The sequence below is a fragment of the Candoia aspera genome, chromosome 2 (assembly GCF_035149785.1).
Source record: "Candoia aspera isolate rCanAsp1 chromosome 2, rCanAsp1.hap2, whole genome shotgun sequence".
Lineage (NCBI taxonomy): Eukaryota > Metazoa > Chordata > Lepidosauria > Squamata > Boidae > Candoia > Candoia aspera.
In genome coordinates, this window is record NC_086154.1 from 20,186,503 (window position 1) to 20,212,751 (window position 26,249).

Below are 26,249 nucleotides of genomic sequence, written 5' to 3' on the forward strand. Positions count from 1 at the left end.
ATTTCCTACCCTCTCAAAATAGAACAAGTACTTCTTGAGGGCCTCCCTGGCCTGTGCTTGCTGACTCTGGTTTACAATATCAGGATTCTCTTTGTACCGACTGCATTCATAGTATTCGCTGCCATGAGTCTTCCAGTCCCCTAGACACATCCAACAAAAGTCTGCAAGAGATAAAAAGGCAAAAACTGGTAAAGAGAAAAACATCCATTTTATGGAAACCCAGAACAACCCAACTAAGCGCTGAACATCGTACCGAATGAGTCCTTAGAATAGTAGCTAAAAGTACTACAAGTGCCTTAATGGTTCAGCAGGATAATACTCAAAGCAAAAGAACAGGTAAATATTTTTCCAGTACAAAAAGGCTGTTGTGCCCACTTACCGTGCTTGCATTTGGAACATTGCTGGAGGAAACAGAGAAAGAGAAAGGAGTTAACAAACTACAAACAAAGATTTAACCTAAAACCAGATAAAGATTTTGACGTGATTCTTAAGCTGGTATAGAAACTGCTCACCATGTGATTGCAGCCACCATTCTTTTCAATACAGATATTGCACTTGGGACACTGAGAAGGAAACAAAGAATAACTTTAAACATAACAAAATATTAGCTTTTTCCCATACTCTACGCCTTCCAGGTTTCCACTCCATTTGGCCTCCATTTGCTTTCTGTAATTGTACAATCTCCATTCTCTTCTTAGGAACACAGGAATTTGCCTTGTAAAACAGACCATTAATCCATCCAGCTATATGAAATGGTCATGGCTTTCAAACAAGAGCATTGCCTAGAACCACCTGGAGGTGCCAACATTGAATCTGGGCCCTCTTCCGTGCAAAGAATTTGCTCTATCATTCAGCTAAGGGCCTTCTTTTCAATTCTTTTTATTATTATCTTGGACTAGTCTCCTTTATTAAATATACATAATTTCAGAGCCATATATACTGTAGAGCAGAATTCTGGCATTCTTAATTTTAACGGATGAGGAAAAAAAACTAAGACAGTCTTGTGTTTCTCTTCATGTTTTATAATTCATCCCTATCACACCCTACCCAATACTTGTCATGTTCACTGATTCAATGTAGTTTATACATCGTAATGTTTCACATGCCATGGCGCTGACGCGTGTTTCGGTTTGGGAGGGAGCTGCTGTGAGACCTTGTACCAAGCTCTGTATCTGTGTTCATTTCAATGGAATGTGTTTGGGTTATGTTCTCTGTTCAAGGATGTTTCTCGCAGACCATCAGAAACCGTTAGGAGCACCTGGGATTGTGAACTTGAGAAGACTCTACGGGGGGAGGGATTTCATTTGCACCGAGGGTTTTTAGTTTGAATTTGGCGTGCTTTCATCATTCTCAGCTTTCTCTGTGATCCTGCATACTATTCTTTAATAAATCAGATATCTTTGAATTCCTGCTCATGAGTCTGATGGTGTTTTAGAATAGGCGACCATTACATAAAGCTGAGAATGCCAAAGTTGTACCGTTAGCTCCTACCAAGATCAGTCTCTTGTGAGGGAAAATAGTTAACAATGGCTGAGTCAAAATCCATGACCGGGGGACTTGAGGAGACGGCTAGCTTGATACCCGCGTCGACGGTCAAGAGCAGAGAACTGGATCTCACCCCAGAACCTTCAGAAACCCGAGACCTGTCAAGGGATGAATCGAGTTCCAATTCTGATGCAGAGGAATCTGACAATGGGGAAGAGCCAAAGCAACCGGCACCCAGTGAATTGCTCGCAGAGTTGATCACCTTGGATGAAGTGGGGGAACCCCAACCAGGGACGTCGGGGACGATCGGCGCTACGCGAGGGGTGAGTGTCTCCGATGCGGAAAGGAGGGCCATCGAGCAGCTGATTGCCCAAAAGTCAAGGCTGGAGATCGAGCGGGGAAGCCACCGGCCAAATCGCCACCTGCCTCACGACGAATGACAGCAGCCAAAGGGACAGCCAACGCTGAAGAAGTAATCTACTTCTCCGGAGAGGCTGAAGACGACTCTAAGGAGCTGGCGGGAAACGCCAGCCACCTGCCATGAAGAGCGCCAGCAGGCAGGTGGAAGAGGATGGGCGCGAAGATGCTATGGTGAGTGCTGACTGTCCCACTTTAGCAGTAAAAGTGAAATTGGGTTCCTGCACAAAAACTACAGAGGTATGGGCTTTAGTTGACTCTGGGTGTTCCAGGTGTTTAATTCACCCTGATCTGGTTGCTGCTTTGGACCTGCCTACTTTCCCCCTCCAGCAGCCTTTGATCTTCACACAGTTGGATGGTTCAATGGCGGGGGGTGGGGGTGGGGGCAGCCCATTTCACTGGAACTGTGGCAATGCAAATGGGCAGCCGCCATGAGACTTTGAAATTTGTTGTAGCAACTGTTGGCAATCCCTTGGTAATCCTGGGGATCCCATGGTTGCCCTATCGAAGCCCCTATATAAACTGGGAGCATAGAACTGTGACTTTTACAGATGGATTTTACCAAGCTCCTACAGCGGAGATAGTTGCATGTGCGGGGGTTGGAAGGGCAGCGATCGCCATGCCACGCCCTGAATTGCCACATTTAGAAGGCTTGCCTGCTCAATACCAAGAATTTGCAGATGTATTTGGGGAGATGGAGGCAGATCAGTTACCCCCCCACTGGAAAACTGACTGTGCAATAGAGTTGGTCCCCAATGCTCAATTGCCCAAGCCAAAAATTTATCCAATGACTCAGAAGGAACTCGAGGCATTACGGGACTTCATTGACAAAAATCTGTCAAGGGGGTTTATTGAACCTGCTAATTCCCCAGTTGGAACCCGTGTTATTCCGGGAAAAGAAAGATGGCACGCTTCAACTCTGTACGGACTATCGAGGGTTAAATTCTGTCTCTATTGTCAACAAGTACCCTCTGCCCCTCATGAAGGACGTTAGCTCATTTGTCAAAGGACAAGATTTTCTCCAAGCTCGATCTTCGCGAAGCCTACTTCCGCATTCGCATAAAAGCTGGGGATGAGTGGAAAACTGCTTTTAATTGCCCACTAGGATCGTTTCAATACAAAGTCCTTCCTTTTGGGTTGGCAAGGGCACCTGGAGTCTTCATGCAATTGATTAATAAAGTATTACATGATTATTTGTTTAGAGGGGTCCTGGTTTATTTAGATGATGTTCTCATTTACACTGAAACCGAGGAACACCACGAACGCCTCCTCAGACAGGTGTTACACAAACTTAGAGATGCCAGACTCTATGCCAAACTTTCCAAATATGAGTTTCACAAAATCCAACTTGACTATCTGGGCTATCGAGTGTCTGCCCAGGGGATAGAAATGGACCCTGCAAAAATTCAGGCGATTCTAAGTTGGGAACATCCCCGCACCCGAAGGCAATTACAAAGTTTCCTCGGGTTCAGTAATTTCTATCGGCAATTTATCCAGGGGTTCGCTGAAATTACTCTGCCCGATTTACTCCATACCAAGGGCTTGGGGGAGACACGCAAAGTAAAAAACCCTGGGGCAGTGCTGAACTGGATGCCTGAATGCCAGGCAGCATTTGAGAAATTAAAAATCCTCTTTACTGCTGAGCCTATTCTACAGCACCCCGATCCTGAACGCCCCTTTGTGGTCCAAGTTGATGCTTCTGACTCCTTTATTGGGGCTATTTTGTTACAAAGGGATTCAGAAAATAGCTTAAAATTCTGTGCTTATCTATCCAGGAAATTTTCTGAAACAGAACGCCGTTGGCATGTTTGGGAAAAGGAGGCGTTTGCTGTAAAAGCAGCTTTAGAAACCTGGCGCCATCTCCTTGAAAGCGCTAAATGCCCATTCGAGGTTTGGACCGATCACAGGAATTTGGAAGCCCTCCGCACCCTACGACGTCTCAGCCCTAAACAGATTTGCTGGGCTCAGTTTTTCAGTCGCTTTAACTTCCAGTTAAAATTTATTCCGGGAAAGAAAAACTTTCTGGCCGATGCCTTGTCACGTTTACCTCAGGACCTTGACCAGGTGGCAAATGTGGTTGGGGCTGTTCTCACTGAACCATAACTGGGCTTGGTTGCTGTCACTCGGAACCAGACACGTGCGCAGGCAACCCCGCCCCCAGCCCAGTCTGGGAAGCGGAAAGTGCAAGTTCCTTGTCAGTTACAGAAGGACTTTCTCCAGGGACTGAAATCTGACACTTGGTTGCTAGGTAATAGAGACAATGTTTCTTTTGAAAACGGTCTGGCGTGGGTGGAACACCGCCTTTATGTGCCTTTAAGAGCTGATGTTTTGAAACTTAAAGTTTATGAAACTTTAAGAGCTGATGTTTTGCAGCGTTCCCATGATGATAAACTTGCTGGACACTTTGGTTTTGTCAAAACCTTGCATTTGGTTCGCTGTCAATTTTGGTGGCCAACCTTAAGGCATGATGTAAAAGACTATGTTGCTTCCTGTCCTGTTTGTGCCATGTCAAAATGAAAAGGGGGTAAACCACAGGGGCTTCTACAGCCAGTGGCCAGCCTATCCCGCCCCTGGGACAAGATTTCTATGGATTTCATTGTGGACCTACCTCCCAGTCAGAAGAAAACTGTCATTTGGGTTGTAAAGGATTTTTTCTCTAAACAAGCTCATTTCATTCCATGTGCATCCATCCCGTCAGCCCCACAATTAGCACACCTATTTCTCCACATCTACCGCCTCCATGGTAGCCCCTCCCATTTAATCTCTGACCGCAGCACAGAGTTTACTTCCCAATTTTGGAAATCATTTTAAAAATTGATTGGCACTAAATAAGCACTGTCCACATTGTCCCATCCACAGACTGACGGTTCTACTGAGATTTTAAAGTCCACCCTCGAACAGTTTCTTAGAGCATACATTAACTACCATCAGGATGATTGGGTGGAGTTATTACCTTTTGCTGAAGTTGCTTACAACGCTGTGCATCAAAGTACTAGACAAACCCCTTTTTGCGTGGTTTCTGGTCACGACTTTGTTCCCATCCCTGAACTGCCACAGCCCCCTTCCCAAACATGTTCTGCATCTGACTGGGCTGTTAAACTGTCTGATTCCTGGCCAGTAATTCAAGAAGCTTTGGCTGACGCCCAGGCTGCTTACAAGTCTCAAGCTGATAAGCATCGGTCTTTACAACACGACTTCAAAGTTGGGGATCAAGTGTATCTATCTACTAAATTTATCAAATCACCTCAACCCTCTAAAAAACTTGCTCCCAAATTCATTGGTCCTTTTCCTATTCATCTTGTCAATCCAGTTACTGTTAAATTGGAACTGCCTCACAATTTGAAACGCTTGCACCCTGTTTTCCATTGCAGCTTGCTTAAGCCTGTGCACCACTCACCGTGTTGGCACCCTCAACCTCCTCCTCCTGCTCCAATTATGATTGACGGCCAACAACACTTTGAAGTCAAGGACATCGTTGATTCTCGCAAGCTTCGAGGCACCCTGCAGTATCTGGTCCGATGGAAACACTTTCTTCATCCTGAATGTGTATCTGCCCACCATGTTAACGCTCCTGATTTAGTTAATCGTTTCCACCTTACTTATCCTTTGAAGCCTGCTGCTTAATGTATTCTTTATTTTTGGGGGGGGCAGTATGTCATGTTCACTGATTCAATGTAGTTTATACATTGTAATGTTTCACATGCCATGGCGCTGACGCGTGTTTCTGTGATCCTTCATACTATTCTTTAATAAATCAGGTATCTTTGAATTCCTGCTCATGAGTCTGATGGTGTTTTAGAATAGGCGACCATTACAATACTTTTGCAATGTTATTCTTTCAGTTGACTCATACATTATTAATGCTACAGTCCAAATCCTTTTAGTTTTTTTTAATGTAATGTTCAGTCTTCCATAAAAATATGTCCTCTACTGGCAGGCTTCTTACATGTTTCCTCAAAGAAAATGTATTTAAACTATTAAGAAGTTTCTCATTATTTTAGTTTGCATCTTAGATTATTCCTCTAATCTTAAATTTCTGCTCAAGATAACAGTTCTCTTATTTTCTTGGAAAGGGAGAGAAATAAACGCATCATCTAGCCCTTTCTTCTGGGAGATGCAATATGTTCAATAAATGTGTGAACATGCAACGAGTATGATGATTATGTGCCATCAAGTCAGTGTTGACTATTAGCAACAACAAAGATAGATTTTCCACAAGAGGACCTGTTCCCAACCTGGTCTTTCAGGTCTTCCAGCATATACCCATCGCTGCTGTAACTGAGTCCTTGAACTCACAGTACCATTTTTCTCTCTTCCCCACCCTCTTTCCATTTTGGCCTTAGTTTGTTTGGTAGATAAGTGGCAATTGGCAAGATGAGCAGGGAAGGAGGGGATGCAAGGAGGAAGGGCTTCAGATACAGGACAATCACTAAGCCCTCCATTAATAACCAAACCCAGATTTAATAACTAAGCCCTCCATTAATAACCAAACACAGACTTGTTTGAAACTACAAATATTTTTAAGTGTCCCCTCCCCAACACACTTACATCTTTAGTGTGAGCGCTGATATAGTTAGCTGTTTCAGAGTCATCTGCACACTTAGTGAGCCATTTTCGGATGGTAGCACAATCTGTAGGAGCGTGGTACATCTGCCGACATTTGAAACTTAAGCAAAAATAAATTTATGTCTACTTTAAAGAAACCCTATTACTTGTAATCAAATATTATTTGTAAATGACAACAGCACTCATAAGCAGAGTTCACATTCTTAGTACTTCTGCAGAAGGGCTGAGCAAACTCTCATGGAGTCATATGTATACCACTCAATAACAGAATTTGGCAGTAGAAAACAATGCAATATCCTGAGGAATATAGGTATTTGAATATTATCATCAACACACATAAGCATTGAAGATGTTGCCTAGTCTGGCAGTGAAATGTCTGCAAGAAAACAACAAAGCTCAGAGAGCACCCAGGACTCCACAGTTCAACCCTGAGCTACAAATATTTGCTTCGATTGGCAACACACATAAATCCAGCACAAGATGACAGCCTCTTCACTGAAGCTGATGGACTGTGATTTACCACGCTGGTCTAGAGTGGGTTGGTAGATAAGTTTTTGACTTCCCAGTCTAGGGTGGAGAGTGAGTAAGAATGACTGGCTGAAAGTCACCTAACCAGCTTCTGTACCTAGAGGAGAACTAGAATCACTTCTAGTCTAGCATCTTAAATGCTACACCACACTGCTAACTCCCCTTTTGTATTTGGCTTGGAAAAAACAAAATGGTACAAAACTTCTATAGGTGCTGGTGTTCAACTCAGCATGGAGCAGTTCCCACTTTTTTGTGCACAGCATATATACCCCTAGCCTTCAGAAATTGCAGTGAAGCGGCAGGATCCTCTAAAGGGGGTATACAATCCATGGGCTGCGTAGGTCTTCCCAAACCTTATTTGCAGCTCCCAGATGCCACTTTTACTGCCCTTTTCCCACCTCATTCAATCTCTCTGATTCCAGAAGACGGTATTCGCAGAACGGAGTTGATTTGTATAACCGCTGCCCATTCCATGGAAACTACTCAGAGATTTATTAGTTCTTGTTGCCCACTTGTTCTCACAACTTTGTAATACAGCAATTCACCTTTTCAGTTTAACCTTAGAAACAGTTAATCATTTGCCTGCTTCTTCAGCTACGCGAGACTTTCAAGCCTATATCCAGGAAGCTGGATGGAGAGTTCAACAGTCATTCTGTCACTAAGTTGCATTTGTTTAGGCTGTTCCACATTTCAAGAAGGTATTTTCATATCATCCTATCTCCCTAACTAATGTACATCAAATATACAATTTCACTTTCTTACCAGAAAACCTCATTACAGCGATTGCACTGCACTCGGCGGGCTTTGGGCTCCTGTACCTGTATGACCATAGGACAGTCAGCGCCAGGACAGAGCTGCAGCTGGAAATGGCTCTGTGGGGCAACATTGTAAATCCATTAAAATATATATTTTATACAACTTCAGTTACTCCATCACAACAAAACTGGATATGGTTTTTAATTTTATTTTGAGAGGACAAATTGTATTTTCTGCTGGGAAAGTTCTTAGGAAAGTCTTCCCAAGAAAAGAATCTTCTGTAAATAAATGTATGAAAAACATAGGATTAGACTAGTCTGATCTCCATTGGGAGACTGTTCCAGAGAACTGGTGCTGCTAACGCAAAGAAGTGCCTCCTGGCCTCATCTTCCCCAAAGTTGGGAACCAAGAATAGTTTTCTCTGGGATGACCTAATAGGTCAAGCCAATTCTGGTTAGAGCAAGCAGTCTTGCAGCTACCCAAGTACCAAGCCATAAAAGGGCTTTACAGCTGAAACTGGCACTTGCCCCCAGAAGCCAATTATTAGCCAGGACAAGGCCTGAGGAATAGGTGTAACATGCTCCCAGGATCAGGTGGCAGTCAGCATATAGGCTGATGCACTCTGGACTAACTGTAACTTTGAGCAGTCTTTAAAGGCCACCCCACGTAGAACGCATTACAGTGTGTCACAGTGTGACTGTTTTTGTTTTTTTGTTTAGAACTGGAGGTGTATTTTGGTTTGCAAGGATGGCAACTGACACAGAGAAACAAGACAGCGGAGGCTTTTATGCTTTTTTACTATTTACAGTGAAACTATTTACAACTGATATATGCAACAGTATATATAGCACAATCCCAGGGTCAAGCTTCCTCCTAAGTCTGTCTCCCAGAGCATACTCCCCCTTAGCTCTCCTACCTGTTTCACTTCTTCCCCCTTCACTCTGTCTCCCTCCCCCATTTCTGGTCTTATCAAGAGAGGGTGAAAAGCAAGGAATGGGCTGGGTATGCGGCTAGTGTGCTCAGCGTGGCTTGTCTTCTTTCTTGGATCTGCTCACCGAACCATCTGCATCCTCTTCACTGGGGGAAGAACCTGTCTCAGGGCTGTCAGAGTCCAGGGCTTTGCCAAAGACAGTCGTGTCCCTCCTTCCCACCTTGGGTCTTGCAGGAAGAGTTTGTCTCTCTGGAACTTTCCTTCCTCCAGGGAAGCCATCCATGGACTTTTCTTCTCCCTCTCTGACCGGGAACCAGCAACTGCTCCGCGCACTCATGTAACTTCACTCTCCAAACTTTCTCTCCAGCCACTCTGTTTTAGTCTCCTCCTCTCCTCTCCTCCCATTTTGGGTCAGACTGGCAGTGTGTCCCCCAGCAACTCAGGAGATGGGTGTCCCCCCAGGGCTCTAGTCACCAACACCTACATACCAGGCTGGATTAATCTCCTCACAACAGCTCTGGCTAGCAGCCAAGGCAGTTTGTTAGCCTGCCTGACAGCGCAATTGCACTTCAAGCCTAAAACTGAGCCTCTTCTTCCCTTTTCTCTCTCCGTTTGCTGGGTCACACCAACACAACAGCAGCCATTCCAGACCACTAAAAGCCATATGCTACATGGTAACCTGACCAGATGGTAATGAGGGCATGTGTTATGGTAGCCAGGTCCTGTGCACCAGCCAAAGTTGGAAAAGGTCCTCTAGCCACAGCTTCCACCTGTTTTAGCAGGAGCCCGGAGTCCAAAAGGACCCTACTTCACAAATCTACTTCTTCAAGGGTAGTGCTGATCTGTCCAGAGTTAACACTGTTCTGTTCTGTTTGGGTTCAGCTTCAGACTTTTATGTCCCATCCAGACCCTTACAGCTTTTGGGCACTGAGTTAAGGTATCAAGGACATCTCTCGCACAATTTGGGTAGCAATGTTAAGCTTGGTATCATCAACATGCTGCTGACACTGTTCTGCAAACTATCAGATAACCTCTCCCAGAAACTTCATGTAGATACTGAAAGAGTGGGAGAAAGGACCAACCCCTGCAGTGCCTCACATGACAGGGCCCACCAAAATGACCTCTATCCCTCCCCCTGACTCAAACCACACTTGAGGGAAAAGCAAAGCCATGGCAAAGCAGGTTTCCAATTCCCAATCCCAGAATTAAAGACCTCCAAACAGAACTGAGCTTTCTAAAACTAAATGAAACTTTTTAAGTACATGATGCAGTCTTAAAGCTTACAGCTACACAGCTTACAGACAAATTCATAGAAATTGATTCGGGGTTGTTTCCTGGCACAGAAAACATAAAATGTTGAAAATAAAATGACAAATGATACCTCAATGTAGTCCCTGAAGAGGTAGCGTCTGTATTTATCTTTCAGCTCCTCACTAGGTAGCAATGGAAACACAAAATCTTCTGGAGTCCGAAGCAAACAATCTTGAGCCATGCAGGAGACACCTAGTAAAAAAACGAAACGCCAAAACAGCTATTGCTAAAAACAGAGACCCCAATGACATCAGAGGACATTGTTCATTTTTTAAAAAAAGTTCAAATACCCACTATTCAACTTCACAGAATTTCTGGAAAGCTGGTTCTGAAAAGACTATTATCAAAAGTGCTCAGCAATGGAAAACATGCATCACAATCACAAGCGTTTGAGAAAAGAATTCAGTTGGAGCAGTCCATTCAAAAGAAGACAGGATGTACATTTCTGGGAGACAATCAAAAGGCCCAAGAGACAGCTGTTGGGATTGACTGAAGTCCCACAACCCAAGATAAGATCTGCTACTATCAGAAGAAGACATAAAAAGAATGCAAGACATTCCCCTTAAACTGCTCCATATCTAAGGTTATGAGAAGATTTACCAGCAAGAGAAAGTGGGAAGGCAGAGATACCAGTGTTCCCCGAAAGAGCCAAATGACCCATTGCTTTGAACTTACCGACCCCCACTCCATCCTTGACAAGTACGGTACAATGCTGTTCCCAACAGCTGCGGCAAAACTGATGCTGACAAGCTAGAGATAACAGGTTTTCCTTTCGAACCAACTGCATGCATACTGCACAGTGCTGGGAGGAATGTACCATGGCCTGAGAGAGAAAGAGAGAGAGAGAGAGAGAGAGAGGGAGGGAGGGAGGGAGGGAGGGAGAGAAATTACTGACAAGAAAATAGAATTCCAGTGGCCTATTTAAATAAAACAAATGCCCTTAAATGTCAAGAGTTTGGTGAGAAAAGTCATGACCTACTGTGATATTTCAAATTCAGTTCCGTTCTCGGCCAAGAATAAACAGTCCCTTCCTTATGCTACCTGCATAGCACAATAACCACACAAAGGACATTGAAGTGACTACCCCCCCATCAGTTTACTTTCAAACTGAGCAACTCCCACTGAGGAAGAATCCTGCAACATGTAATACTTCCAAGACCAGCAAAGCAGCTCCACACGTTTGCCAGAGCTATTAATGATCATGACACTTCCATTAACTTTACAAATATTACCTGCAAACATATAGCTCGTATACAAGGCATGCTATGTGCTGCATAAGCTGTCCCATGCTAAACTATTTCTACAAGACAGGGGAAACAATGTTTGAGGGGTTGGGGGCTTCCAACCTTCCAAAGAACAGCAGGAGGCCCTCCAGTTTGGTAATATCACATGCAGGGGAAGGCAATTTTTTTCTCCTTCACTTCTTTTTCAGAGTTGAAATTATGGGGATGGGAGCAGATGGCCTATAAACGGCTCCAATTTATACCCTTAAAACATCCTCAAATCCTGAAAAACACCCCAAAATTGCATTTATTTATTTATTTATTTATTTCGGGGGGGGGGGGTTAAGAATAGAAATAAGGGCAGTTTCTCTTTCAGAGGCTTCACATTCTCCTTTGCATCCCAACCTTAATTTTGAGTACCAAACAAAAATAACACCACTATCAAAAGTTGGCCATTTTGCCACCAATTCTGACAGTGCAACTCAGGGTGCTGACTGGGAGAGCACACCCAACCTGAAGGTTGCCTATCCTTGTTCTAGGAACTATGTTAACCAAACTCTAGCCAATTATAATATATGATCAGAGGTGCTGCTATCTATGTTACATGTTACTTTGTTCATAATACAGGTAGTCCTTGGTTAACAATGGCAACTGGAATTGCCGTCACCAAGTGACGCGGTTGTAACACACAATATCACGTGACCATGCCACTTAGCGACAACAGTTCTGGCAGTCCCAGTTGCTGTGGTCAAGCAAGGACCGTGCAGGTTGTTAAGTGAGGACCTCAGTGACTGCAACTTCCAGCTTCCCCATTGACTTTGTTTACGTGACTGCAGCTTGCTGCGATGTTGTAACTGCAAGCCAGGAACGTTGCAACAGCCAGAACTCCAAGGACTGGTCATAACTACCACTTGTTCAACACTGTTGTAAGTTTGAATGGTTGCTGAACAAGTGGTCATTAAACAAGGACTACCTGTATGCAGTAAGGAGTTGATTCACAATCAACAGTGACACCTGCACAAATTCATGTCTCTATCTAAAGCAATAGCTCCAGCCATAACAAGCAGAGATCTCCATTTAATGAGATGAGTCACTATTACTTTGTAACATTGGTCTATTATTACTATGGCAAATACGTTTTCCTATTTCAAAAACTTTGATAACGATCTTTTAAATTGCACAACTCTATTTAGAGCGCACTGGGGATAGAAGAATACTTTGAGCAGGAAGTATCTTAGTTCTGTAATCAATCTTACTTGGAATGAAGAGTAACTGTTTAGCCAAAATCATGCCAATTCAACTGTACAGTCCAGAGAGATGCCCTTGCCCTGCCTGTTTGAAAGTAAAAAGGTTGCCTCTTTCCAGGGGTGATAGTTCACTTAGGTACCTTATAACAATTCACAGCCCATGGTAACTTTATTTAAAAATCATTCTCATAACAATAGGACACCAGAAGTAATCCTTCAATATGAAAAAGGAAAATAATTTTGAAAACAGGTAGAGATGTGTCACTAATACCATAGAATTAAGCCATGATTTAAATCTGAAGTTGCCTTGAGACCCTCCTTGTAGGGACCATCAGTATCAATTGTACTTGGATAGATGAACTACCAGTCTGCCATTAAACAGCCCACTTCTATCATATCTACCCCTTATGGTAGTGGTAAATCAATTCCTAGCTAGTGCCTGAGTCACCTTGCCTTTATTTTGCCTCCCCCTCTCTCCTTCTATGTGTGACTGCAAGCCTGGTGAGGGGGGTTGGCTTTCAAGCTGCTCTGGGAATCTCTCTGACCGAAGAGCAAGGTCTAAACCTTTCTACCAAAGCAAGTCAACTGAACAAATATTCATTCCAATTCTGAAGATCAGAATAGAAGATTGAGACTAGACTACAAACTCTGGTTCTTGGCTTCATGTCCAAATTTTATTTCTGGATCCCCCAAAGCATAATCACTAATGCAGAGTTCCTTGCTATATTTATTCCCCTGTATTAGCGGCAGAGATCAAAGTAGCAGGGAAAAAAATAACATGTATTCAAAATACTAAGGTTTTAATACCAAGCACTTCAGAACACCTAGTTACTCACATGTTTGAATGAGGCAGGCTGAACCCTTGCTTCCACTAGCAATTGAACTGAATTAGATGTGTGCCTGAAAGCCAGAAAAAGATTTAAACTTTAGGACAGACATAAGGCCATGCCTGTGAAATTAATGAATTCAACAGGTCACAATCTTAAATCAATCAATAATCAACTTCTGACAAAGCCAGCCCATGGAGGTTAACAAAAATATTACTAATAATAAAATCTAATGCAAAATAACCAATATCATAAAGCAATTATCCTAGTAAATAAAAAACCCACATAAAAATACAGACATTGGCATAAAATCCACTTGATAAACAGTATAAAACTAATATGGAGGAAAGTTTCAGCTAAACAAATACATTTCTAGGTTATTTTTAAATTTAGTCAAAGAAGCAGCTTGAACTATGGGGGCAGGAACTCCAAAGTGCTGGAGCTGCTATCAAGACTTTAATGCCTTTTAGCTATAAAGGCAGTACAGATAGTTCTTGCTTACTGATCGTTCGTTCAGTGACCATTCGAAGTTACAACAGCGCTGAAAAAGGTGATTTACAACCAGTCCTCGAAGCTGCTACCATCAGTGTACCTGCGGTCACATGATCACGATTTAGGCACTCAGCAACCAGCATGCATTTACAATGGTTGCAGCGTCCTGTGGTCATGTGATCACCATTTGCATCCTTCACAGCTGGCTTCCAACAAGCAAAGTCAATGAGGAAGCCGAGGAAGCCAGCAGGAAGTTGCACGTTGAGAGTTGCAGTCATGTAATGTCGCCCTGAATGACCCACGGTGATTTGCTTCAGTTGGAACTGATGCAGTAAGTCAATGTGGTCATGTGACATTTCATTTTAGGACGTCACTTAGCGGTGGAGTTGCCAGTCCCAATTGTGGTCGGTGAGGACCACCTGTATATAAATTGAATTAATTTTCCAAAATCCTGCACATAGGCAATAAACAAAGTCTGTATCACTTTTCTCATTCATTTCATTTCTGGGAATAACCCACATTATAGGTTTCCCTATGGCAACCTTACAAGCAAGTCTGTAAAATTAGGACAAACAGAGAGATGTATTTCTCCATGCTCTAATCCAAACATACAGGGTTTTTTTACAAATTTTTACAAGATTTTAATATGAGAAACAATATTTTGTGTCTGCTTTTATAGTAAAGAATGAAAGGCTATTTGCACATATCTACAACTTGATCATATGCTTACCTTTCCAAAATTTCTGAGATTTGCCAATGGAAGCTAACTAATACAAGTTTAGCTACTGCATGAGATACCTAAGGGGGGGGGGGGAAGAAAAAATGGACTGATGAATAAAACAATTCCAAAGCATCCAAGCACTGCAATTAATCCATCTCCACTGAACTAAAGTTATGCTTTCACAATCGGAGCAATGTTTTTGAGGAATGCTGAAGATTTCTTCCTGTTTATTATTTTCCCATTATGCACCATGCTTTTCAATTTGGTATCAAGTTTAATAATAAAACAATTGATGTCCAAGAGTATATATATAGTTCATTCCAGTTGCCCAATTTCAACACTAAATGGAAGCCCAAAGTCTGTATTCTGAAAAGTTATAGAGCGTATGAACATTGCTCTTTTCTTCTTAATTAGGATTTACCGTAGAGATAAGCAGCAGGTGGCTCCCCACACATATTTTGACTTCAGTTCTTTTCAGACCTGCCCAGCTGGAATAATAAAAGAGGATGGAAGGTTCACTAAATAATATGTGAAGTGTCATATGCTTTGAACCCCATATCTATTAATAACTGGGAGAGAAGATTCACCAGGCTTTGCTACATCAACCAAACTGCAGCACAGACCAGGTATTCATTGACAGCATTCACACTAAGCAATAGGGTTTCGTTTGGCTTAACACAGTATGGAATCCCGTCACTGTGCTTTGTAAATCATGGTTTATGGCTCAGCATATGTGAAACTGGAAGTCATGGGTTTTGCATGGTTAAACAAATCCAATCTGTTCCCAATCAGAGCAAACATATCTAGCAAAACTCTCACTGGGATATCCACATAAACCATCATAGCTCCTTCACAAATGGCCAACGGTGTAATTTTTTTCATTATTTGTAACTATGTCATCCCTATGACTTTACTCTTTTTCTGAGTACTTATTACTATGGAATAGAGTTAATGCAACAATCTGTGCTAAATACAAGATGCAACATTTGCACAAAAGACATGACTCATTGCCGGGACTTAGAATACAATAAACTGGAATTAGAAGAACCAGGTAATGAACTGAGCCCAGAATTACTCCACGTGATCACAAGAAGAAACTATAAGCTGTACAGTAACTTGGTCACCTCTTAGGAAACTGTTAACAATTTGTGTTTCTCAGAAGCTATGAAGATTGTACTTGGAGTAGCTGGATAAACGGAAAAAATATCAGAAATTATGTTTTATGAAGTAAATACAGATTAATACCAAATTAATAAAATACTCCCTGGTTACACTATCAAATCCTGCTTATATGGAAAAATTGAAAATAGTATATTCAAGAACTGGAATACATACACCATGAAAGCACAGCATTTGTCACCCCAAGAATCTCAGCCTGTTTTCAAATAAGTGTCTTGTCCTCTGAACTGCAGTGGAAATTCTAATGAGTGCCAAGCAGTCCTGTGCCTCTTCAATGACTACTACTAAATTTTGTCCTTTATCCTCCCCACTATTCTGAATTTTAAAAAAGCTTCCAGAAAAGTTTCAGAAGAATTATACCCACAAAAGAATACCAACTGAAGCAATTTACGTATTTCATACTATGACCAGAAATTAAGGTTCTCTGTGTTAAGCAGGTACACTAATAGATAGCACTGCTTACTAATACAAATGACCAGACAGGCAAGTATGCATTTGTTACACAATAAGTGATTTAGCATCTGAAGATATCAATGGATCCATTCAAAGGGATTTGTACCACAGAGTAACTACAGATGGCATGAGTTGTCCAGATCACCTATCACTAGGCAGATGCCTGCAAAACTGATTAATAAAAAAAACACTAAGAACTGGCATCACCTTGGTTCACTGCCAGATGCCTTAATTACCTTCATCCCAACACCTGATATATCCATTTTTTCCACAGGCCTGATGACCATAAGAAATGTAGTTAAGTGTCCACTCAGTTAAATCACAAAATAGAGGACCTACGCTGCTCTTTTACTAGCCACTTAACCTTTATTTATTTAGCTTTTTCGTGCTTAATTCCAAAGTTGTTTTTAAATATTACAGCAACAAATGCATCATGAAAGACACAATTTAAACATACCTGAAAATCTGCTGATGAAACAAGTCTAAAGTTTTTAACACCTAATATCTGAGGGGAAAAAAACTAAACAATGAGGGGAAAGATATACAAGTGGTTTTGAAAGAGAAAGTTAAAAGGGTGAAATCATTCCCAAATAACTAAAAGATCACAATAATAGAAACTCTGTTGTAATGAATACCATAGATCAGGAAAGGTGCCACTGAGCCTAGGAAGTCATAAGTAAAAAGGAAGCCATTAGATAAATGGCTTGCTCTTAAAGAAGTATTTGGGGATAAAAATTGCAAAATGCTAAAAAGAATTTGATGAATATGTAATTAAACAATCATTAATGTTATTTTAAGTATTTGGGGATAAAAATTGCAAAATGCTAAAAAGAATTTGATGAATATGTAATTAAACAATCATTAATGTTATTTTAAAAACATCAAAAACAAAAAACTAACTAAGGATACAGTTAGTTCATTAGATGACAAAGAAGTTAAAGGAGCCCAAAAACAGAATAAAAACACTGCAGAAAAAAATGAATTGTTTGTGTCTGTTTTTCCTACAACAGATGTAAAGAAGATGCTCGTGCCCAGCTAATTTTCTCAGGAAAAGGATCTTCTGGAGGTAGGGAAATATTGCTGAGAAGAAATCAAGTTCTAGATTTTACAGACCAATTGAAAACAAATATAGTGGTATTAAAAAGTTTGTGAACCCTTTTGAATTTTCAATATTTCTATATAAATATGACCTAAAATGTGATATATTCTCCACACAAGCCCTAAAACTAGATAAAGAGAACCTAGTTAAACAAATGAGTCAAAAACATTAGACTTGTTCATTGATTTATTGAGGTGAATGATCCAAACCTACATATTTGTCTGCTGCAAAAGTAGGTGAACCTTTGCTTTCATTAACTGATGTGCCCCCCTTGGACAGCATAACTGCAACTAAACATTTCCGATAACCGTTATCAGTCTGCACATCAGTTTGGAGATATTTTAGCCCATTCCTCCTTACAGAACAGCTTCAAGTCAGGAATGTTGGCGGGCTTCCTTGCATGAACTGCCCACTTCAGGTCCTTCCCCAACATTTCTATAGGATTATGATCAGGATGTTGACTTGGCCATTTCAAAACATTAACTTTCTACTGCTTCAACCATTCTTTGGTTGTACAACTTGTGTGTTTTGGGTCAGTGTCTTGCTGCATAACCCACTCTCTCTTGAGCTTCAGTTCACAAACAGATACCCTGACATTTTCCTCTAGAATTTGCTGTTACAATTCAGAATTCATAGTTCCAGCCTTGCTCTTGATGTGATCTCAGCTGGCCGACCATTCCTGGGAAGGGTTACAATGGTGTTGAATTGCCTCCATTTATACATGACCTGCCTGACAGTGGACTGGTGGAGTCCAAACTCTTTGGAACTTTTTTCAGCCTGGTGAACATCAACAACTGTTTTTTGGAGGACCTCAGAAATCTCCTTTGTTTGAGCTATGACACACTGCCACATACCCGTATCATGAAGATCAGACTTTTGATTGTGAATACCCAAAATTCTGTTCTTTAAATAAGGCAGGATTTCCCACAGTCACACTTGATTATCATCCCATTGATTGAAACACCTAAATCTTATTTCCCCTTCAGATAAACTGATGATCCTAGAGGTTTGCATACTTTTGCCACACATAAATATGTAGATTTGGATCATTTTCCTCCATAAATCAACAAACAAGTATACTGTTTTTGACTCATTTAACTTGGTTCTCTTTATCTAGCTTTAGGACTTGTGTAGAGAACAGATCACGTTTTCTGTAAGGGCTTGTGCTTCTTTTAGTTCTTTAGTTTTAAAGGTTAATGTGGATTTTAAAAAAACAACATTATGTTAGATCTGCCATAGTGAGAATATGGAATAGATACAAACCCAGGTTGTGCCTGAAAACATCTCATTCATACTAAGAAGCATTTTATGAATGAGAAATAATAGGCAAACACAAATGGCTAACTTATTGTGAGATACAAGAATTTTGTCAAGTGGAATGTAAAATAAAATCAAGAGAAAAACTAGACTATTACAATGCGCTCTACATGGGGCTACCCTTGAAGAATATCCAGAAGCTTCAGCTGGTCCAGAATGCGGTGGCACAGTTATTGGTGTTGTGAAATTGGCACATGTGACACCACTGTTATACAAGCTGCATTGGGTACCAGTTTGCTTCCAGGTCCAATTCAAGGTGTTGGTTACCACCTTTAAGCCCTGCATGGCATGGGACCAGGCTACCTGAGGGACCGTCTCATCCCCATGACATCGACCCACCCCACCGAGTCAGGCAGGGAGGGCATGCTACAGACCGCATCAACAAAGGAATTACATCTGGCGGGGTCCAGGAGGCGGGCCTTCTCTGCAGCGGCACCCACCCTTTGGAATATCATGCCCCCGGAGTTGAGATGGCTTTCCTCACTCCTGGCCTTCCAGAAGAAAGTGAAGACCTGTTTCTGCTGCCTTGTGTGGGATGGGGTGGGGGTGGGGAGTAACAGTTCCACCTGGGGTGGTTGGTGCAATAGCACCCCTTACTGATTGGGATTCCATCTCCTCTTGGATTTTATATTTATATTTATTATTTATGTTTTTAAAGTGTGATTAAGCTTAGATGTTTTTTATTATTGCTTTTATTGTAAACCGCCCAGAGTCCCCCATCGACATCCCTTATGGACTTTTTGCATAAAACAAAAAAAACTGAAGTTATGATTTATGGTATTGATGAGGTAAATTTATAATTATATTTATAACTGCTGCAAAAAAGATTGGAAGCTACTTCTTTGTATCTATCTTTCTTTTCTATTTTTCTTTCACATTTTTCCCTTTCTTGCACTTTAGCTTTCTCTTTGATTTATTTATCATATTAATATAGCCACCCATCTCACAATCAAGTGACTGTGAGCGGCATACAACAAAGTTAAAAACAATAAATGCAAGTTATTATTAATATTAAAACCTCTAAAATTATAAAAAGCACAAAACTAAAACAGAATTAAAAAAAGAATGGGCGAAGAGCAGATGTTAATTACACAGGAGCCATCTCAATATTTCATCAGTCCCCTAGGGTCCCCAGGCCTGCCAATACAACCAGGTCTTGAGGGACCTCCAGAAAATTAAAAGGGATGAAACCAGCCTCACTTCGGGAGGAAGGATGTTCCATAAAGTGGGGGCCACAGCTGCTGCCTAGGACCCACCAAATGAGACTCCCTAACTGATGGGGCCCACAGCATGCCCTCTCTGCTGGATCTTGTGGGATGGGTAATTGGTGGAGGCAGTCCCTCAAATAACCCAGTCCCATGCCAGACTGTATAAGGCTTTACAGGTTGAAAACCAGCATCTTGAATTGGACCTGGAAACAGACTGGTAACCAATGCAGCTCATGGAACAGAGGTATAACATGTGTTCTGCTAGAAACACACATAACTGCCTGCGCTGCAGCATTCTGCACCAGCTGAAACTTTCGGATACTTTTCAAGGGCAACCCCATGTAGAGTGTATTACTGTAGTCCAACCGAGAGGTGACTAGGGCATGAGTGACTGTGAATAGAGCCCCCCAATCTAGGAACAGGCACAACTGATGCACAATACGAAGTTGAACAAAGGCCCTCCTAGCCATGACTGCCACCTGCTCCTTGAGCAGGAGTCGTGAATCTAGGAGAACCCCCAGACTGCTCACAGGGTCTGTTTGGAACAGTGCAAACCCATCTAGCACCAAAGATGGTATAGTCCTAGACCTGGCAAGCCCCAAAACCTAAAGCTACTCAGTCCTGCCAGGATTCAAGTTGAAGCCTGCTGTTCTCCATCCAGACCGTCACAACCTCCAGGCACTGGGATAAGACACCCACAGCATCGCTTAGTTCACCAGGGCAGACAGGTATAATTGGTTATCATCAGGATACTGATGATACCTTACTCTGTGGCAACAGACTTGCTCACCCAGTGGCCTCATGTAAATGTTAAATAGGAGTGGAGACAGCACCGACCCCTGCAGCACCCCACACAGTAGCGGTAACACAATAGGCCATCTGTTCTGAATAAAAAGCCCATCGGAGAAACTACAGAGGATACACTATGAAAACCCACTGCCAAAGAGCCAAAACTGGGTAGAGTAAAACTCTGGAATCTAGCACAATTATATACCTGCAATTATAGCAGATGACCAGAATCAACATAATTACTGAAAGGGATATACACATTTCTTAGCACAATATAACAAAACCCACATTGCCACTTCAAGGGGAGAACCTTTTTGAAAACAAATGGAAGCATATACCACAGCGTGGGTCCTCGGTTCTCAATAGCTTCCAATGAGCTTTCTGTATCAGAGTAGGATTTACTTTTAGAATTTCACATAACATTATGGTATTTATACAACTTTTCTTTTTCTCACTTTATATTAGTTTAAGTTTTTATCTTCCTTTTTAAAAATCATACACACACACACACACACACAAATACATATATATAAATTTTGCGTACTTTTTTCCACAATGTATCTTTAGTTCTTACATTATCACCATTTACTGGAGTGTAACATGCCACTCTTCAGCAAAGGATCGTTACCTTGTCGTGGTGCTGGAGCTTGAGCACCTCAATGATGCCATGAGCTAAACTGTGAAGGGCCACCCAAGACGGGAAGGTCATGACAGAGAGGTCAGACTAAATGCGATCCCTGGGGAAGGTAATGGCAACCCACCCCAGTATTCTTGCCATGAAAACTAAATGGATCAGTACAACCAGAGATATGTCGGTATACCATCGGAAGATGAGACCCCCAGGTCGGAAGATGGTCAAAATGCTACTGGGGAGGAACAGAGGATGAGTTCAGCTAGCCCCAGACGTGATGACGCAGCTAGCTCAAAGCCGAAAGGATGGCTAGCGGCCGACGGTGCTGGTGGTGAACGGCGAATCCGATGTTCTAAGGATCAACACGCCATTGGAACCTGGAATGTAAGATCTATGAGCCAGGGCAAATTGGATGTGGTTATTGGTGAGATGTCAAGATTAAAGATAGACATTTTGGGCATCAGTGAACTGAAATGGACTGGAATGGGCCACTTCACATCAAATGACCACCAGATCTACTACTGTGGACAAGAGGACCACAGAAGAAATGGAGTAGCCTTCCTAATTAATAGTAAAGTGGCTAAAGCAGTGCTTGGATACAATCCAAAAAACGATAGAATGATCTCAATTCGAACTCAGGGCAAGCCATCTAACATCACAGTGATCCAAATATACGCCCCAACCACAGATGCTGAAGAAGCTGAAGTAGAGCAGTTCTATGAGGATCTGCAGCACCTACTGGACAACACGCCTAAAAGAGATGTTATTTTCATCATGGGAGACTGGAATGCTAAGGTGGGCAGTCAAATGACACCTGGAATTACAGGTAAGTATGGCCTGGGAGAACAAAATGAAGCAGGACATAGGCTGATAGAATTTTGCCAAGACAACTCACTCTGCATAACAAACACTCTCTTCCAACAAGCTAAGAGACGGCTTTATACATGGACTTCACCAGATGGACAACACCGAAATCAGATTGACTACATCCTTTGCAGCCATCTATACAGTCGGTAAAAAGAAGACCTGGAGCTGACTGTAGTTCTGATCACGAACTTCTTCTTGCACAATTGAGGATCAGACTAAAGAGATTAGGGAAGACCCAGAGATCAGCTAGATATGAGCTCACTAATATCCCTCAGGAATATGCAGTGGAGGTAAAGAATTGATTTAAGGGACTGGACTTAGTAGATAGGGTCCCGGAAGAACTCTGGACAGAAGTTCGCAACATTGTTCAGGAGGCAGCAACAAAATACATCCCAAAGAAAGAAAACCAAGAAGGCAAAGTGGCTGTCTGCTGAGACACTAGAAGTAGCCCAAGAAAGAAGGAAAGCAAAAGGCAACAGTGATAGGGGGAGATATGCCCAATTAAATGCAAAATTCCAGAGGTTAGCCAGAAGAGATAAGGAATTATTTTTAAACAAGCAATGCGTGGAAGTGGAAGAAGACAATAGAATAGGAAGGACAAGAGACCTCTTCCAGAACATTAGAAACATTGGAGGTAAATTCCAGGCCAAAATGGGTATGATCAAAAACAAAGATGGCAAGGACCTAACAGAAGAAGAAGAGATAAAGAAAAGGTGGCAAGAATATACAGAAGACCTGTATAGGAAGGATAACAATATCAGGGATAGCTTTGACGGTGTGGTCAGTGAGCTAGAGCCAGACATCCTGAAGAGTGAGGTTGAATGGGCCTTAAGAAGCATTGCTAATAACAAGGCAGCAGGAGACGACGGCATCCCAGCTGAACTGTTCAAAATCTTGCAAGATGATGCTGTCAAGGTAATGCATGCTATATGCCAGCAAATTTGGAAAACACAAGAATGGCCATCAGATTGGAAAAAATCAACTTACATCCCCTACCAAAAAAGGGGAACACTAAAGAATGTTCAAACTATCGAACAGTGGCACTCATTTCACATGCCAGTAAGGTAATGCTCAAGATCCTGCAAGGTAGACTTCAGCAATTCATGGAGCGAGAATTGCCAGATGTACAAGCTGGGTTTAGAAAAGGCAGAGGAACTAGGGACCAAGTTGCCAATATCCGATGGATAATGGAAAAGGCCAGGGAGTTTCAGAAAAGCATCTATTTCTGTTTATTGACTATTCTAAAGCCTTTGACTGTGTGGACCATAACAAATTGTGGCAAGTTCTTAGTGGTATGGGGATACCAAGTCATCTTGTCTGCCTCCTGAAGAATCTGTATAACGACCAAGTAGCAACAGTAAGAACAGACCACGGAACAACGGACTGGTTTAAGATTGGGAAAGGAGCACGGCAGGGCTGTATCCTCTCACCCTACCTATTCAACTTGTACGCAGAACACATCATGCGACATGCTGGGCTTGAGGAATCCAAGGCTGGAGTTAAAATCGCTGGAAGAAACTTTAACAATCTCAGATATGCAGATGATACTACTTTGATGGCTGAAAGCGAAGAGGAACTGAGGAGCCTTATGATGAAGGTGAAAGAAGAAAGTGCAAAAGCTGGCTTGCAACTAAACCTCAAAAAAACCAAGATTATGGCAACCAGCTTGATCGATAACTGGCAAATAGAGGGAGAAAATGTAGAAGCAGTGAAAGACTTTGTATTCCTAGGTGCATAGATCACTGCAGATGCTGACTGCAGTCAGGAAATCAGAAGACGCTTAATCCTTGGGAGAAGAGCAATGACCAATCTCGATAAAATAGTTAAGAGCAGAGACATCACACTGACAACAAAGGCCCGCATAGTTAAAGCAATGGTGTTCCCCGTAGTAACATATGGCTGCAAGAGCTGGACCATAAGGAAGGCTGAGAGAAGGAAGATCAATGCTTTTGAACTGTGGTGTTGGAGGAAAATTCTGAGAGTGCCTTGGACTGCCAGAAGATCAAACCAGTCCATCCTCCAGGAAATTAAGCCAGACTGCTCACTTGAGGGAATGATATTAAAGGCCAAACTGAAATACTTTGGCCACACAATGAGAAGACAGGACACCATGGAGAAGATGCTGATGCTAGGAAGAATGGAGGGCAAAAGGAAGAGGGGCTGACCAAGGGCAAGGTGGATGGATGATATTCTAGAGGTGACGGACTTGTCCCTGGGGGAGCTGGGGGTATTGACGACCGACAGGAAGCTCTGGCGTGGGCTGGTCCATGAAGTCACGAAGAGTCGGAAGCAACTGAATGAATAAACAACAACAAAACATGCCACTATCATCAACTACAGATTCTTTTTTATACATACCTATAACAACTTGGATGACAGTTCATACTTGAACCTATATTTAAACCATTTCTTTCGTAATTAAACCTATTTTTTTACTTCTGATGTACACGTTCCACAAAATCACATCACTTTAATTCATATATAGCACATCCTTTTTCTTAGTTTCACATATACATTATGTATTTTTAAAATGTCATTTGTTAATTCTTTATCCTCTCCTCTTCTTACATTCCAAGTCACAGTCTTCCATATGCTGTGGTCCTCACTAGATGAGCCCATAGATATGGATCTCTGCCATCCATCACGGCTTTTAATCAGGGCTTTTGGATAAACTTTTTAGTAAGGTCACACAAGTGTAGACTAGGTTACCCATCTTAGTCATGCCTGTATCACAGCAGCATTCCCTGTTAACAGTAAGGACAGTGCCAGTCAATTTGAGCACGCTGTGCCCAGTTTGCCACAAGCACAAGCAGCTTTACCCCAATCTTGTTCATGATATTTTGTACAAGCGAGAAACTTAATATAGAGACCCTGCTGCTCACATCTCTATATTTAGGAGGTATATATATACAGTATGCTTGCAGACAAAATCATATTACTTTCAAAGTAACAGTAAACAACTTTAAAATAAACTCTCTAAACTTGAGGAAAGTGTATTAAAGTGACAAATGCATTTCAATATTAATTTATATAAATGCTGTACTTATAATTTATCCTAATATATGTTCATGGGATATAGGGATGCGGTAGTGCTGCCGGTTAAACCGCTGAGCTTGCCGATCGAAAGGTCGGCGGTTCGAATCCACGTGATGGGGTGAGCTCCCATTGCTAGTCCCAGCTCCTGCCAACCTAGCAGTTCGAAAACATGCCAATGTGAGTAGATTAATAGGTACCGCTTCAGCAGGCAGGTAACGGCGTTCCGTGTAGTCATGCCGGCCACATGACCACGGAAGTGTCTACGGACGAATGCCGGCTCTTCGGCTTTGAAACAGAGATGAGCACCGCCCCCTAGAGTTGGACACGACTGGACTTAATGTCAAGGGAAAACTTTACCTATGTTCATGGGGATTGTTAGCAATCACAGGCCAGGAAACAGATCTGGGGTTGTGCTCCAAAGTTCAATGAAAGTATCAATCCCAATATATGGCCAGTACGAAAGAAGCAAAGTCCATAGTTGGGATCATGAGGAAAAAAACTGAACTGCTAATGGACATCTATGTTTTTATTTTTATTGCTGTTCCTTGCTTTTAAAGTTATAAGCCTCCCAGAGTTTTGATGAGCTGGGTGGCCTCTAAACTGTAAAATTAAATTAAATTATTTAATGTTTTAATGCCTCAGTAACTTGAAATAGCACCTACAATTCTGATAATCAGACCTGAAACAGCATTCTGCAAAACTAGAAAAGTTGCAGGAAAAAACCAAATGACTTAACTGCTGGATCTGCCACAGGCTTTTTAGCTTAGAAGAACTATCGGGGGGGGGGGGGGGAATTATAGAGGACTTTTGTGATATATGTTGCAAAGAAAAAATTAAGCTGATTGGAGAAAATTCACAAAGGCTAAAAACACAGCACCAGCAATGTCTGAATTACTATCACAGTATGTTAGAGTGACAATCAGTTTGGAGGGATTTTTAAGAATACACTGTAATTTCATGGAGAATAAGGCTACAGATCTTGATTCCTACAGTTGCTGGGAATGTGAACAAGGGAGTATTACTGCATTCATATTCTACTTACAGGCGATGAACATTTGGCTGATCATTGAATATAAAATAACTAGGGCTTGATTTGATCCAGAACAGTTCTTTCCTTCCTAGTTTTTATTTAAACCTTTTTGTCATTTTCTTTTTCAGTTATCCTG

General features: G+C 41.9%; 1 protein-coding gene across 2 annotated transcripts in view; it reads right to left on the reverse strand.

The window, feature by feature from the left end:
- ARIH2 (ariadne RBR E3 ubiquitin protein ligase 2) overlaps nt 1–26,249 on the reverse strand; it is a 55,396-nt gene that overhangs the window by 14,010 nt on the left and 15,137 nt on the right. For both annotated transcript variants that reach the window (XM_063291474.1, XM_063291473.1), the window contains exons 3-11: nt 14,514–14,581; nt 13,301–13,364; nt 10,670–10,817; nt 10,065–10,186; nt 7,759–7,868; nt 6,451–6,568; nt 513–563; nt 380–401; nt 10–161 (exon numbers count right to left, since the gene is read on the reverse strand). In XM_063291474.1, coding sequence (XP_063147544.1) covers nt 10–161; nt 380–401; nt 513–563; nt 6,451–6,568; nt 7,759–7,868; nt 10,065–10,186; nt 10,670–10,817; nt 13,301–13,364; nt 14,514–14,581 — 855 coding nt within the window. The remainder of the gene's footprint in view (nt 1–9; nt 162–379; nt 402–512; nt 564–6,450; nt 6,569–7,758; nt 7,869–10,064; nt 10,187–10,669; nt 10,818–13,300; nt 13,365–14,513; nt 14,582–26,249) is intronic.